The sequence below is a fragment of the Alternaria atra genome, assembly GCF_907166805.1.
Source record: "Alternaria atra isolate CS162 genome assembly, contig: 40, whole genome shotgun sequence".
Taxonomy (NCBI): Eukaryota; Fungi; Ascomycota; class Dothideomycetes; order Pleosporales; family Pleosporaceae; genus Alternaria; species Alternaria atra.
Genome location: NW_025091340.1, coordinates 95,309 through 111,563, shown reverse-complemented (window position 1 = coordinate 111,563; position 16,255 = coordinate 95,309). Strand labels below are relative to the sequence as shown.

The 16,255-nt window shown below is 51.3% G+C and overlaps 1 protein-coding gene across 1 annotated transcript; it reads right to left on the bottom strand.

Moving 5' to 3' along the window:
* Positions 1–6,202: 6,202 nt before the first annotated feature.
* On the bottom strand, positions 6,203–11,152 carry ALTATR162_LOCUS12103 (uncharacterized protein; the record flags this gene model as incomplete). The annotated part of the gene is made up of 3 exons (XM_043319748.1): positions 6,203–6,288; positions 6,343–6,352; positions 10,124–11,152. The coding sequence occupies 3 exons, from the start codon at positions 11,150–11,152 to the stop codon at positions 6,203–6,205; spliced, it is 1,125 nt and encodes a 374-aa protein (XP_043175683.1).
* Positions 11,153–16,255: the final 5,103 nt, after the last annotated feature.

Here is a 16,255-nt window from a genome sequence, read left to right as displayed (position 1 = left end):
GTTAGACTCGTTCGTTCTGCTGTATCACAGGCATCGCATTGCGTTCAGGACGCGTGACATGGGAGTGAACGGTGGGTGGAAGCGCCCGGCGCGGCAAACTACCAATACCCGTGTAGACAGGTCATGCCCATGCTGATCTTGGGCAAACTTAGAGGCCTACACCCGGTATGGCGTCTATGATCCAGTCGTAGGCCGGCAGGGCGCCGGACTAGTCTCGTGAGGCCGCCTAAACCGAAGTTCATGCGCATGAGTGGTTGGAGGGTAATCCTACAGCAACTGTGCCTCACACTCGTGTACTGCCATCGCATCATAGACCATCCCTTAGCAGGACTCGCTTAAATGCTTTAACATCCTTCAAATCCCTAGAGTGGTAGGTGTAGAAATGAGCCGCGCGACTGCTTCGCCAACATCTTCCTGAGGTTCATCTCATGCTGCGACGTATGACGACTTTAGCGACAAGCCGAGTTGGCCCACGTGCAGGAAGGCGCATACCGCGCAGTCGTCAAGCAGCCAGTCATCGATGAGACTTTAGACGATGAGGGCCGTGTCAACCCGGGTGGATACTTTGCTGTGCGACCCCCCATCGCGAGAGGAAATGCAGATTGGTGGGTTGTGATAAGCCCATGGCGGCTAGAAAGGCGCCTATGTATTGTGAAGGAGGGGCACTACGAGCCGTCACACGCCAACCAGGCGGCCCGCACAACCAACCCTGGTTCATTCCTGAACATGAGGGATTGATCATAGCCATCAAGACCAGTAATTTACTGATGATAGCTTATTGCAGACCAAGTGCATCGACGTGGCCATTGCTGCTGCGCCTGTGTTGATCCTGCGGGATGAAGAGCGTACTGTTGGGTATGGATGCAAGTCGTTAAGAGCTGTGCCGCATTCTTGCATCGACAAGTCGACTTCATGCCGCGACCCCGAGATCCCTGTCCAGAGATTGTTACTAAGCTAGCGGCCACCGAAGCTGGCCACCCACTGAAGCTGGCCACCCGCCCAGAACTTGGCCACCCACTCCACGCTCGTGATTTCTCCATAACCACGCAAGCAAAATGGATCCCCGTGAAGCAGCAATTCAAGCAGCTATTAGCGACATTGTTTCTAGTGTTTTTACTAGTCAACGAGCTGCTGCAAAGGCGTACAAGATCCCTCGAAGCACGCTTGCGGCCCGACTACGTGGTACACAGACACGTCAATCTAGCCACGAATACCAGCAGCGATTAACTCCACAACAAGAGGAATTTCTCGTACAATGGATCCTTGAAGAGGACGCACGCGCGTTTCCTCCATCCCACGCGCGCGCGCGAGAAATGGCGAATCGAATCCTGAGGATAAATGGTGACAACAATCCTGTGGGCAAGCGTTGGATATCCTTCTTTCTTAAGCGCAACCTACGCGTCGCATCTATTGTTGGTAGAAAGATAGAGGGCTCGCGGGCTGAGGGCGCAACACAGGAACAGATACGCGCGTTTCTTGAGCTCTTTGAGAGGACTCGCGTACGACTAGGTATACGCACTGAGGATATGTGGAATATGGACGAGACTGGCAAGGCTATGGGGGTATGTGCAAACACTAGAGTCCTCGCAGATAGCCGTAAGAGCAAGGCTTACAAGCAGTCGCCAGAGAATCGCGAGTGGGCGTCAATAATCGAATGCGTGTCGGCTACGGGCAAGAAACTGCGCTGCGGGGTGATATTTAAGGGCAAGAACCTACAGAGTACTTGGTTTCCTGCGATAATACCTAACTGGCTTTACACAACCTCTGAGAACGGCTGGACATCAAATGCGATAGGCCTCGAATGGCTGCAACGGATATTTCTGCCTGAGACGGCTCCATCAGACGATCGTTAGAGGATGCTAATTCTGGACGGCCACGGCAGCCACATTGATCTGGAATTCCTGTGGACCTGCAAGCAGAATAAAGTTCAGCTTCTGTTTCTACCTGCTCACTCATCTCATGTATTGCAGCCACTAGATCTCTCAGTTTTCTCAGTAGTGAAGAGATTCTACCGAAACCAGATCCAGGAACTATCGCATCTAGATGACGCAGCGCCAGTTAAAAAAGAACGCTTTATTACAGCCTACTATAACGCTAGAGAGGCTGCGATTACTGACAGAGTAGTACGAGCTGGATGGGCCACTGCAGGCATCTGTCCATTGAACATTGAGCGGGTATTTAACTCCTCACAGGTAGCTCAGAGGCCTGTTACGCCACCACGTCAGAATCAAGCTCAACCTGCTGAGAGCTATCTATCTACCCCCCGTGGACCTCGTGATCTTTTTATAGCTCAGCGAGAGCTGCACAGGAACGAGAGTGTTAGCCGCAAGACTCACCAGCTTATTCAAAAAGCAGGCAAAGCTATTGCAGTAGCAAATACTCGCGCAGCACAGCTAGAAGCAGAGAACAAAAGACTATATAGTCAACTTGAGGCTCTTAAGCCTCAGCAGCCACGAAAGAAAGTTCATGTAAATTCAAATCAACGCTTTGCAGATATAGAAACAATTATGGTAGCAGTGCAGGCGTCTGCTCTTTTAGAGTTACAAAACAATAGTAACGCTGCAGAAAAAGCAGCAGAGAGAGCAGCAGCAGCTAAATCAGCAGCTTAAACTCTTTAGTCTATGTGTACAGAGTGGCAATTGTAACTAGGTTGAATTAATTACGTTGATTTTTAATGGGTGGCCGAGTTCTGGGCGGGTGGCCAGCTTCAGTGGGTGGCCAGCTTCGGTGGCCGCTAGCTTACTGTGTCTTCCCGGTGGAGCCTCAATACTTGTCTGCTACGATGACTAAAAGAGATGGACGTCCGATATTGGAATAGTTAAGCGATAATGTGAAGAAATCGCGCTCCCGGTCCGTTACCTAGCACCCGGTCCGGAAAATTGGCCGAACTCAGAGCCTGGGCCACCCCAACAAATGTTTCCATCCCAACACAAGCGTCGCGCAACCACCTCTACCTCCACAACCACCCTATCGAACCCAATTTTTTTTTGCGCGCATCTTTTTCGCCATACCCGATATGCCAAATCGCGCCTATGAAACACCTAAAAAAGCTCGGATAAAGGGGGCGGCAGACTACATGAAGTACCGGAAGATCCTCTTCAGCCACATCGACTTGTTTCGGTTCTATGGAGTCAGAAAGACTTAGGGATGGTCTATAATACAACAGGATAACGAACTATTTGATCGGAGACATCATAATAATGAGGTTGTATAAGAAAAACGAGGGAGGCCACCTGCTTTAAGCCTAAAAGACTTGGAACGAGCTGATCGCTTTCTCCAAGATCTCGGATGGTCTGCAAGGTTACCCAAGCAGTTCATGGCTCGTTTCCCGCATTGGGATGAGTTTGAAACGAGAGAATTGGCTATTGAGGGATGGCAGAAGGTCTCTCAGAGGTTTATAAATGCTCAGGTTAATACAATGCCTCAAAGACTGCAGGATTGTGTTGATCTTGATGGTTAAATGACTGGGTGGTGAAGAAAATGGGACGAAAACAACTCCTGAACGTCCCAAACAAGCTACAACACCAAGAAAAAGCTTGTTTATAGCTTTTTCATACATTTAGAAAGCCTCACGCTTCAATTTGAGCCCGTAAATGCTATATTACATGCTGTTTTGGTGGTGCTGTAGTACTAATGGTGGTGCGCCAAGGCATTTGTGAGTTCGGCCAATTTTCCGGACCGGGTGCCTAGATAAACGATGGTTGGATAAAGACTGTGCGATCAGCCCCGGAGCGAGAATGTATAAAGCCAACAACATTGCGAGAGCGCGCGGTTCAGACGGTCACCACCACCATCTGCCCAAGACTCAGGCTTCGAGTCGCACAGATGATCGGTCTAGTAGACGCACGAGTAGCGAGAGGATGCAAGCAGGTCTGGTTTAGGCGGTTGAACCTCTTCGATAGCAACACCTAACGCTTCCAGGCTGTACATATCCCTTTGCAATGTCTGGGACAGGATCGTGATCGACCTCGAGAATATCACGTGATGGGCAGCTTCAGCCCCATGCGGGAAGACCTTATTGTATGCTTGCGCAAAGAGAAAGTCCTTCGCAGACTGGTGCACAAAGTAGACGGTGTCTTTTCGCAGACTAAGGAACGATCCACAAAGACTAACGATTTCCCGCACCTCTGCTTCGTCGGCCATGTCTTCGAGCGGCTCAACAAGGACCACCAGCTCCTCTAGCGTGATTGGCCGATACACGAGCGCAGTTGAAGCCAGCACCTGCCTGCAAACTTCGGCATCATCCGACGCGCTGATCTGCTGCATCATCCGCTCGTACAGCGCGTTCAGGCCTGGCGGGAAGGTGTCCAGCTTCTTCCGAACGTTCCGTCTCGCTGTCGCTTCGAGGTCATGACACACCAACGCTACCCACAGGAAGGTGCCATCTGCGTTTGACGTCAATCGCGCCAGCACTACGTCACGAGTCTGCTCGTCGTACTTCTTCTGCCGTGCCAGCTGAGACACCTTGTGTTGAATGAACACACCTACCGCTGCCGACACAGACTCTGCGTTCAGCTCAAGGCTCAGTCTGACCTTGTGCCAGGCTTGCTCCAGCTGCCCTTCAATCTCTGGCTAGTTGCGGCTAGAGACGATCCACTTGACGCGAGCAGACGCTGAAGACTGCTCTGCGATGAAGTCAAGCAGTTTCGACCGATCAGTGACACACTCGTCTAACGCATCGATAATCAGGTATGTACTTCTTAGCTGAGGGTCTCGTAGGACGTCCGCAAAGATCTCCGTCAAGGCGACCCAGGCATTCGAATCCTCAAACAAGGCTTTGCCCGCGTGGTCATACTTCTTACGGACGTGAGGTACAAGTGACGGTTGCTGGCTCACCAGCATGTACAGCAGCCCTCGCAGCACGGCCGTGGCGCTGTTGATGCGCAAGTCAGTCGCTTGGCAGAAGAAGTAAGACAGTAAGGCACTTTGGGGGATTGAATTTCGCAGCTCGTTGATCACGCCGCAGAGCAGCATCGTCTTGCCTTTACCAGGATCGCCTTTCACCCATAACAATCGGCTTTTCGGCTCCTCTCGCCATCGCTGGAAGGCAGTGTTGTCCAGAACCCAGCGGTAGGGGTCTGCTAGCAGTCCGCCCTTTGTATCCTCAATGCGCTTCTTGTCATGACGCGGATCTGTGTGGCATACATCTCGAACGCATATTTCGAGCTTGTCGATCTCGTCCCTTAGACGTTTGAATGCACTGGCCGCCCCTTCGCTGTAAGCTGGCGCTATCTCGACGTTGAAGATGCCCGACAATGAGTACCACGCGTCCTCTTCGCGTTTGGTCTCCCTGTCGCCCTTCCACCGCAGCCGCTCGTCAACGCTAAATCGGGAAAGAGGACCTCCCTCGAGCACTTCATATGGAATACCGGTGACCTTGGTAATTAGTGATTTTAATGACATCTTATCACCAAGCCTCCACCATTCTTGCGAGAAGAATTCGACGAGGCTTGGCGCGAGAAGCTCTTGGAGCGTCCAGCCACGCATGAACCATCGACTTGACCGGGAGGCAGGCTCCCACGTGAACTGGGTAAGCGTATCGTCGAGTTTCTTCTTCCTTGCCGATACGTCTGATAGGTATACATAGCACTTCGTCGCATTTTGGTACCAGCGGAACATGGATTGGATAGCCAAAGAGAGCTCAGCCTTGTCTGTCTTGTCGATGCAGCATGTGTCGACCCAGGAGTACTGCAGTCCATCTTGCTGTGCTTGCTCTCCACAGAAGCAAATCTTCTTGTAGCCAGGCTTGTGCTTACCGCCGCCTTGTGCAAGGTCCGCAAAAGTCACCTCCTCTGCATCTGCCCCCCAGGTGTGTGAAAGTATCGCATAACGGGGTATCGCGTCATCGTCGAAGCTGGTGATCGTAAGGCAGCCATCGACTTCGTACCGCAGAAGACGCATCGACTCGTGTAGGTGTGTGGTGGCCGCGCGATGGAAACAAGACAAGGCTTAATCCGGCAGCCTGCTGACAGCGCAGCAGCCAACCCTCCTGCTCCCTTTCCAGGTTAGCTCACAGAAGGGAGGATGAAGAGCTAATTAGTACAGTACTAAAGTAGGCAGATCTATAGCAGACTGCAAGCTGCGACAGCGTTGGACCTAGAGGTAGGGCTTGTTGTTGCATTCTTGGTGCGGTGACGGCGTCGCATCAGGCTGAAGGCGGGGAAGGCGTGGCTGAACGTGCGCGCATGATACTAGCCGCAAGCTATCTCGCAGCGTTGAATGCGGCACCCCTAAGACAATAGGTGGACTCGTTGGTGCTATACGCAGAGTAGCAGAGCGCTGAACTGCCTGCATCATAATTAGCGAGAAGAAGAAAAGTGTCTAGGCGTGGACTCAACGCACTATCACACAGCTACTCCAAGTGTTCCCAGACGACGATCATAGTAACAGAAGCAAGTGGAGACGACTGCTTCCGCATGCCCAGTATGCTCTGTCGCATAGTCCGGCGGACGATTATAACGAAGAAAGAATGCGTCTTGCATCAAAATGTGCTACGACTCTGTTTAGTGACGGACGGTATAAGGAGGCGGAAGAGCTGCAGATGCAAGTGATGCAGTCGAGGAAGAGAGTGCTTAGCGACGAGCATCCTAGCACGCTGACTAGCATGCATAATCTCGCCTTTACGCTGCAGTTACAAGGTCGTTATAGGGAGGCTTTTGCGTTGATGAAAAGATGCTTTCAGCTGCGTGAGCAGGTTCTTGGCGAGCTACACCCTGATACACAGTCCTCGCTCGACACGCTGAATAACTGGCGAGCGGAGTGTGAATAAATTCATAGTGAGACAACTTCATGATATTGCCGCTATCTGTAAATCGTAAAGTTAGATGCCACAGACTACGTAAGCTTGACTTTCAACGGTATGCTATGATGCAGCGGTGGCTTCTACTAATTACAACAGCTTCAATCCACCCTACACGGCGAATCCACGCAAAACAATAATAACCCTATGTAAGAAGCGAGCTCGGAGGGTGGCTGTCAGCAACGCGCGCGTGCTCGTCTAAAAGAACAGCTGCCCGCTATCTGAAAATAAGAGCTGTCTAAGGCAACGAGCTTAGCTTAGGGTCGCAGTTCTCATCCACAGTGCGGCGCGCAGATATCTCAGCACGCTACTGCAAGCTGCCGCATGCTAAGAGCTGCTAACAGCGCACGGCCGGTTGGATGCGTTCCAACGATCTTGCTGTTTGCGCGGAGAAACTACTGGGATGTAATTATTAGCTTGATACTCCCGGAGCTTCGCAGGTTAAGGTCAAGCCAAGATATCGCGTGCATGCGCGAAATAACGTGTGGGTGGCTCGAGCGGTGGGGCGGCAGGGATGCCTTACGAGGCTTAGCCCAACATGATCTGTATTGGATCACAGCCTCAATCTTAAACTTTGAGATGATGGTTTGGCAACAACGTAACCTCACGAATACCTACTGCAGTGGCAACATGCTATCGAGATGTATTGGACTAGATAGTGCTGGGAGAGAAATTAAGTCAATGAAAAGAAGACTGAACCACATGTGGCGACACCCAGAATAAGCCCCGTTGCTGGACGCTTAACTTAGTTCGGTAAGGTGACTGCCAAATGATCCGCTTATGAAGCGGGGCAAAATCCCGACTGCTTCCTACCACCACTCCATAATATCTCCAAACAGATCGTCGTGCTATCCGATGGCCACTCCAACCGCTTACGCTAGGTACCCACCCCTTTTATGGCTAGCTATTCTACTCAGCTCATTGTACTCCCTACTAACTTATACGCAGAACCATGTTCGAATACACCTCCGGTCAGCTCCGGGACGTGGCATCCTCTCCAAGCCTTGAAACACTACCAGTCACTCCTCCCGCCCATCCATCCCCACCTGTCGCTCTCCATGCAAGCATCTTTGCAGGCCGATCAGCTGCTTTGTTTTCCATGCCCTCGCCTGGAGTTAGTGCAGAGCCGTCTCCCACACTCTCTTAAGAATCTACTCAGGTCTATACAAGAATGGTCTGATCCCGCTTTTGGTACATAGGATGTTGTTACGGTTTAACAGGGCTAGGCTGGTTTTGTTCTCATAAGCAGAGCGTTGATTGGTTTGAATTGAAGGTTAATTTAAAAAGGCTGGTAGAGAATAGATATCATTAGCGACAACAGATGTTACTTAGTAGGTATTGATTACTGACAGCGCGCAATGCCCCTAAATTCTGGAGTACTTGTCTTCCTTGCAAAGTTTATCATTTAGGTAATATGATATTTCCTATCTGTATAACAGTTAAGATTCGGATAGTGGCCTGGCTGTCGATGGTCTAGTTTCCATGGATTCCGTCCCGCCGCCCGCTGTGAATCCAGTTCCGAGGCCCAGTTTTTGGGACCCACCTTCTCAGCCTCCGTGTACATGGCATCTGTGGCGCAAAAGCTTCTTCTCTAGCTTCTGTGTTCATCCGCGCCGAACAATAGCTCACAAACAAGTGAAAGAGGCGTTCATTTCTCGTCAACCTGAATGAAGAGGGAGCAGGGCCAGATGTTCTCGATAGTACAGACTTGCTGGGGTGGTGTAGTGAGGTTCAAAACGGCCCCATGGCGGTGCAGTTTGAGCTAAATCAGGGTCTCAAACCAAACAGCTCCACAGCGGGAACCAGAACAGAACCCCACGGAAGCTAAATTGGGCTGCCATAGTCAAAGCGGTGCGTGCTAGCGCGGTCGGTCAAGTAAGTTTAGAATTGAACCCATTCCTCGTGTCTATGTAAATTACAGTATCTTGAACACTTCATCATCACTTGAATTGAGAAAATACCGCCCTTCGCGCAAGGTCCGAGTCAGAGCGAGTCGGCCGTCCTCCCTGCCCGCGATGGCAAGAGAAAGAGAGGTTTGGAGAGCACCGCGACCTTTGTCTCTAGCTTCTAGACTTCCCTCTAAAACATCGTTCCCGCCTCGGCCGAACGTTTCCGCGAGACGTCCAACGACCGCATGGCTTGGCAATCGCAGCTGCCTGCATCCACAGCCTCGTCGAGCTGAAGATGGACAACACTCATCTGAGCGCAGCGGTGTTGCCTTCTGGCGTTGTGCACGCCTGTTTATCGCTCACCCAAACTAGTGCTTTCGTTGAGCTCTATCCATCCCTCCAATCATGCCCGGAAGCGACCTCCGCCTGCTTGCACTCGATGGCGGCAGCGTCCGCGGCCTGTCGACGCTGCAGATCTTGAAGCGGCTGATGGACACTATCGACCCGGAATCACCGCCGAAGCCTTGCGACTACTTTGACATGATCGGGGGCACCAGCACTGGCGGGTTTGTAGTGACTACCCTGCCGAATGCACCGCTGACGAGAAGCACAGGCTCATAGCGATCATGCTGGGTCGGCTACACACGACAGCAGACGAGCGCATCGACGCATATTTCTCATTGTCGGACTGGACCGCGTCTTCTCGAGGCAGAGACGCCGAGCGACGATCACGGGCCAGGTCCGAGGACGATTCGATTCGGGTGAGCTGGAGCAGCGAGTGATCAAAAAGATTATTGCTAGACAGGGCCTGGCGGAGAATGCGCTGTTGAAAGATGCTTCGGGCGCGAAGTGCAAAGTGTGGGTAGCGGCCTATCCGTGCAAGGCTATGATGTTATTAACGAGTTGCCGCAGGTTCGTGTATGCGACAAGCAGCGAAGCAGGCGACACGGTGCAACTGACCAGCTATCGCTCGCCACGCGGCCGCGAACGACTGCTCCGCACTACCAAGATATTAGAGGCAGGTCGGGCGACATTGGTAGTTTAGCCCCTCTTCGACGCCATCGCCATCGGCGACTTTGACGAGAGCCTCGTCGACGGAGTTAGAGGGGAGAACTAGTGTATGAAGATAAGGTCAATTGCTTTGTTCTTCATAGCGACATTGCAATCTCCGCGAGCGGCAGTTCTTGTTTTCCTAGGAATTTCAAGTATTGGACTCCCAGTAATCTTCAATATCTCCAACGCCAGATGTGGGGGTGGGATCGCGAAGCTCTGGGAACGATTCCCGTATGCAGTCCTTGAACTTCTCCCGACCTCCCAACCCCATTGCTTGCCATAAACAAAATGCTACATGCCATCCCCCGTGCTTTCTCGGTTCGAATAAATCGAGCCGGGCAACGTCCAAAAATACTTCCTTGTCAGAGCGCTCATACCTTACCACAAGGTTGTCTTTCCATTGTGGAACCAGCTCACGGAAACCGTATACTTTGTCTTTCAGGTCCCTGCATCCGTGGTGTTGCGCGTATATCTCAATCACTTCATCGAGCATCGCGACATCACCCCGCTCTGACAACTTTATGCTCATCGGATATTGGGCCTCTCCTCCCATATCCCAATCCACCACCTCCCTTCGTCGTCGGTGCCCGCGAATCGTCAGAATGGTGTACCATCCCCTCGTATGCGGTTTCAGCCTCTTATAAGTCGCTGTATCGAAGCCTTGCTCGAAGGAGCCCCAATCCAGGCTGAGTCCATAAATGTCGTCAAAATCAATGGATTTGTCTCCACAACAGACAACCACCACCTTTGCCAGGACGAGCTCTTGAACAATCCAGACGCGGCGCCAGTAAGGCCGCATATACAAAGCACGAAGCCAATTGAATTCTTCATGCAATATGTCATCGTCCAAATCGCTCCGTTCGGGTAAAGTGCCGGCTTTATTCTGAAAGATGCCGCAGAATAGTTGCTGAAAGAAAGAAAGTCGTTCAGCAGCGTCAAAATCGGTTGGAAATGTGACTTCTTTCTTGCGATCCCGAAACTCCTGCAGAATATCAAAGATGCAATTAATTTGGCGATCTGCTTCTCCTAGCCAGGCATAGACTTTCGTGGCTCTGCTGTATATCTCCCCCATCATTGGCACTTGCTCTGACTTCTCGTCTTGGTCATCTTGATTGATGCAGATAGCGTCGACCCAGAGAACTCTCGGTGCTTCCTTGGAACGCAAATACCCCAATGCGCATTCCAAATTTTTCGTGATAGGGTATAGCGTCCTATCAAGAATCATAGACGAAGTATCACTGGCGTCTCCCCAGACGTATGATAAGGCTTCATAGGTGTGCTTAGCGCTAAGGGAAACGTGTTCAAGCTCGCCGTAAATGGGGTCGTTCAATAATCCTGGCCGAAGTGTTAAAAGACGGATGTGGTCTTCAGTAAGGGGCCGATGAATTCCCTTGCCCGTTAAGAGGCCCATGTTATGTCCCAAAAGAAGCTTCAGAGATGTTATGGTTCTAAAGTGTACGTAGAATTTCGGTCAAGACAGATATTCGGTACCATCTCGGGCGGGGTACGCCAAGCAATTCCGCCGAACTTTGCCATGTAATGGATCTGCGATAGCGGCAACGCCTCCATCGGAACCTCAACCCTGCTATCCTAATGGCCATTAGCGACATATCATGTCGGGTCGCTATGTACGTCAAGATCGCTGATATTGAGGGCAACACTCTTAGCAGACACGTTACTTTGGGGCAATGGTTCCGTTCCCGGTTTCAGATCCTCTCGCCCTGCCGAGATCCGATCTGGTGGTTGTGGCTAAAAATGTGACCGGATTCTCTTGGCAGCCTGCCCAAGTGGCGATGAAGCCTATCTAAACCTCTTTCTTTGTCCACACCAGAATAAACATAACGCCCCTCAAGCAAGGTCAGGGCCGGTGCGGGTCGGCCGCCCTCCCTGCTAGCGGTGGCAATGGTCAGCACTAGAACCGTTGCGACGTTCCTTGTCAGGTATGTGTCAGACCACGTGATGCTGGAAGACCTTATTCTCAGCCTGGTTGCTGTTGCCTGTCAGTTCATTAACCCCAAAATTCGCCGCCTGAGAGTCCTTTTGGAAACTCTTTTGCGTTCTGTTGAATATCTAGCCTCCGCTTCTCTGACTCGCATCTTTTCGGAAGACTTTATCCAGTCGTGTTCGCTTACGACCCTTGCCCTATGCGCCTTTTACGACTTGATGATGACGGCAGATACAGCCTGGTGGAATATATCGGCAGAGACTCCCCTCCACCGCCATACGCTACCCTCTCACATACTTGGGGAGCAGATCATGAAGAAGTCACCTTCAAAGACTTAGTGGAAGGTATTGGCAAGAACAAGGTGGGCTATCGCAAGCTCAGTTTTTGTGCAAAGCAAGCTGCACACGATGGCCTCCAGCTCTTCTGGGTGGACACCTGCTGCATCGACAAATCAAACTCAGCGGAGCTTTCAGAAGCTATCAACTCCATGTTCCGCTGGTACCACAATTCGGTGAAATGCTACGTTTACCTCTCCGATGTTGCAACCACTGGCTCCGCCGGAATTCACAAATTGTTCAAGGAGAGCAAATGGTTCACCAGGGGATGGACACTACAAGAACTTCTAGCTCCACCATGCGTAGAATTCTTCTCAAAAGAAGGTGATAGACTTGGTGATAGGGATTCGCTTGCAATTCAAATTGCTGCGATCACATCTATACCTGCAGAAGCTCTCCAAGGAGTTCCTTTGTCTAACATTAGGGTCAAAGAGCGGATGTCGTGGGCAAGAGGACGAGCGACGAAACGCGAAGAGGATATAGCATACTGTCAGCTAGGCATCTTCGACATCCATATGCCCCTTTTATATGGAGAAGGCGAGGAGAAGGCGCTCAAACGGTTGCGAAAACAAATCCAGGAGTCTATAACCGATGAATCACATGCTCTATCACAAGGGCTCTCTCATCAGCAACAAAGTCGAGGATACAGTGATGCGAATACAGATCGAGAGCCCAATATAACGTTGTCTGCTATATGTGTCGGTACTTCCAGTGTATAACTGGAAACGGTGCAAGTCGGGCTAACTGTCAATACTAGGCGATGAACCCGGTCATTTCGCAAATGACCCCCATTGCTACCAATGTGAGTTTCTGGTGACTTGCGTGCGTTCGACCTTACTGACTGCCGCAGATGGCGAATATGGGCATCGTGCCAATGATCTCCATTGCTTCAAATGTAAATTTCCAGAAGTTCTCAAAGAGCTCAATCATGTTGACAGGTTCAGGCGGCGAACACGGTCACTATGCTAATCAGAGTTGTCAACAATCAATCAGATCGGCATGATTGGTTCCTACCTAGGTTAGTATTTCCTCGATTAGGAAAGTGTTATACCTAGATAGGAACCAATCATGCCGATCTGATTGATTGTTGACAACTCTAATGCCAATGAACCTCATTGTTATAGATGTGAGTAACCCTAGCCTACAGCAACTGATACTTGTTGATGATTTGGGAATTTCCAGGCAATAGTCGAGACCATTTAGCAAGTGAGTGCGCTCTGTGAGTGGGGTGGCTTCAAGTTCCATTGAATATGTCATGGGTATATTCTATGAATTTGGCTGGGAAAGGAGGGTGCCATAAGTCGTTCGTGAGTTAACTATAACGTGGTTCACAAGCGAGCGGCCACCCCAAGCGAGTGGCCACCCCAATACCATCGCAGCGCACGCGCAGCAATATCGTCTCATGTCTCAACAACGCAACGTACAACCAGCTTATACTGAAGGAGATATAATCCTAGCAGTCTCTAATATTGAATCAAACCAGATCCTAAGTGTAAAGCGTGCTGCAGCAATCTACAACGTCCCCCGAACGACTGTACGCCGCCGACGCGCTGGACAACGCTCTCGACGCGAATGCGAGCCGAACTCGAAGCGCCTTACAAAGCTAGAAGAGGAGGTGATTGTGCAGCGCATATTGGATGAATCTCTACGAGGTGTACCACCCTCAAAGGCACACGTACGAGATATGGCTGATAGACTGCTGAGGGAGCGTGGTGGAAAGCCTACAGGCAAGAACTGGGTTGACAACTTCATTAAGCGTACACCTGAGCTGCGAACGCGATGGAGCCGTCCGTACGATCACCAGCGAGCTGTCTGCGAGGATCCAGCGGTTATCAGGCCCTGGTTCACGCTTGTTCAATCGATGAAGGCGAAGTATGGTATCGCAGATGAGGATACCTGGAACTTTGATGAGTCTGGCTTTATGATGGGCAAGATATCCTCTCAGCTTGTTGTTACAGGCTCAGAGAAACCTGGGAAACAGAAGAAACTACAGCCTGGCGATCGCGAGTGGGTTACCCTCGTACAAGGCGTCGCTGCGACGGGGCGCGTTATCCCACCCTTCCTCATCTTTGCAGGCAAGGTTCTTATCACCTCCTGGTTCGCAGATCTACCTCGCGATTGGATTATCACTGTCTCTCCTACTGGCTGGATCAACAACGACCTCGCGCTCGCGTGGCTTAAGCACTTCGATGCTCATACAAAGGCGTCCTCTGTTGGGGCATATAGGCTGCTTATCATTGACGGCCATGACAGCCACTGCTCAGTAGATTTCCAGGACTACTGCAAGGAGAACAAGATCATCGCTCTCTGCATGCCACCTCACTCATCGCACCTTCTGCAGCCTCTTGACGTTGTCCCCTACTCGCTGTTGAAGCGCCACTATGGCGATGGGATCTCGCTCTTGGCACGCAGCCGCGTCTACCATATCAACAAGGAAACCTTCCTACTAGCCTTCAAAGCAGCTTATGAGAAGACATTTACACCAGAGAACGTTCGCGCAGGGTTTCGAGGTGCTGGGCTAGTCCCATACGACCCAGAGGCTGTGTTATCGAAGCTAGATGTGCAGCTACGTACGCCGACGCCACCTGCACCAGGCACTGTCGCCTGGGAAGCGCAAACTCCGCGCAACGCCCGCGAGATAGAGGCGCAATCTACGCTAATTCGAAATCGCATGCAAAACCACCAAGGGTCACCAGCAAGCTCATTAGATAAGTAGGTTAAGCAGCTAAGTAAAGGCGCTCAGCAGATAGCTCATAATATAGTGTTGATGCGAGAGGAAGTGAGCCGCCTTCGAGACGCTGTTGACACGCTCACAAAGCGCAAGACTCGCAAAAGGCGGTACGTACGCGCAGAGGAGACTCTAACAGTTGGTGAGGTATCTAACTTAATTGCTGAAAAGGAGGGTGGTAGGTGTGAGGACGGCGAGACGCGTGCGAAGAGGGTGCGCGCAGAGAGGCGCTGCGGCCGTTGCAGCGAGGTTGGGCACAACTCCCGCACCTGTAAGGTAGAAATAGAGGATGTAGATAATAGCGACGCTTCTGAATAATACTACAGTATTGCGCACAATATAGTACTCTGTTGTAGTGTTGTGCTGTGTTGCTGAGCGTGCGCTGCACTGGTGTTGGGGTGGCCACTCGCTTGGGGTGGCCGCTCGCTTGTGAACCACGTTATATGGAGAGATAAAGACTTTCGTTTGTTTTCACTTAATAGACTCTTACTATGCCTAAAGTTCGCCTCGTCACCGCATTGAACTAGAATGTGACTAGATTTTAACGATGTGCAGAAGCAGGATGCTGAGCTGATGTTGCGCTCACTAGTCTGCCAGCTCTCGCGGCGGGCTGTCGACGTGCTAACGTCGCCCTGCCCCGCGTATCCTCATTACCTCTTTCATATCCATTATCGCAGATGCTTGCATTGGCCGAAGAAGCGCTACGCTCCACGCAACAACGCAACCCCAAGGAAGTTGAAACGTTAGTTCAGCACTGGGTAGAAAACTGTGCGGCCGTCTGCAATTCAGAGATGATGGCAGCACTTCCGACGCCTCGAAGCACTTCCTTGAACGACCGTGGGCGCCGCAGCGCGAAACGCCATGCGCGTTCTCCCGGATCTCGGACGCCCAGTCCTAGCAAAAAGCCATCGCCGCAAACATACCGTACGCGGAAAATGTGCCACGCCGGCGTCTTCGTCGGCAACCTGACTCAACGTCTTTTGGTTCAATGCAAGTACGTCGATTTTCCTTCGGTGTGAATATTTGTGCGGTATCTAAATTTGACTGTATTTCTAAACAATAGGTTCACGGTCTATATTGAGATGCAGCAGTCGTCGTGCATGGATACGGCCTAGCTAGGCAAAGGTTCCGTTTTGGTTCCCGTAATGGGGCCCGCTCAGGTTTCTGGTAACGGGTCCCGCTCAGTACCCGAGTTTTGGGCTCTCGCCTAGGACGATGGTACGGTTAGTGGCAACCCCGCGCATCCCCGTCTCTCTTCTCACTTCTGCCCAAAATCAACGCCCCTCGCACTACTGAGGGGCACCTGCATTTCAGGCGTCGATGAATATAGTCTTCGGAGTGGGCGTTGTGGTCACTCAAGTCAGTGATCGATGAAATTGCGTTACCCACAACAAGATGCGATCACGCTTCCTCGCCAAGTGAGGGCCAATGTCCGGGCCCATACGTTTCAAACCTGTATAGCTCTCCACAACATCACCTTCAAATCTTACTCTGTTCGAAATCGTA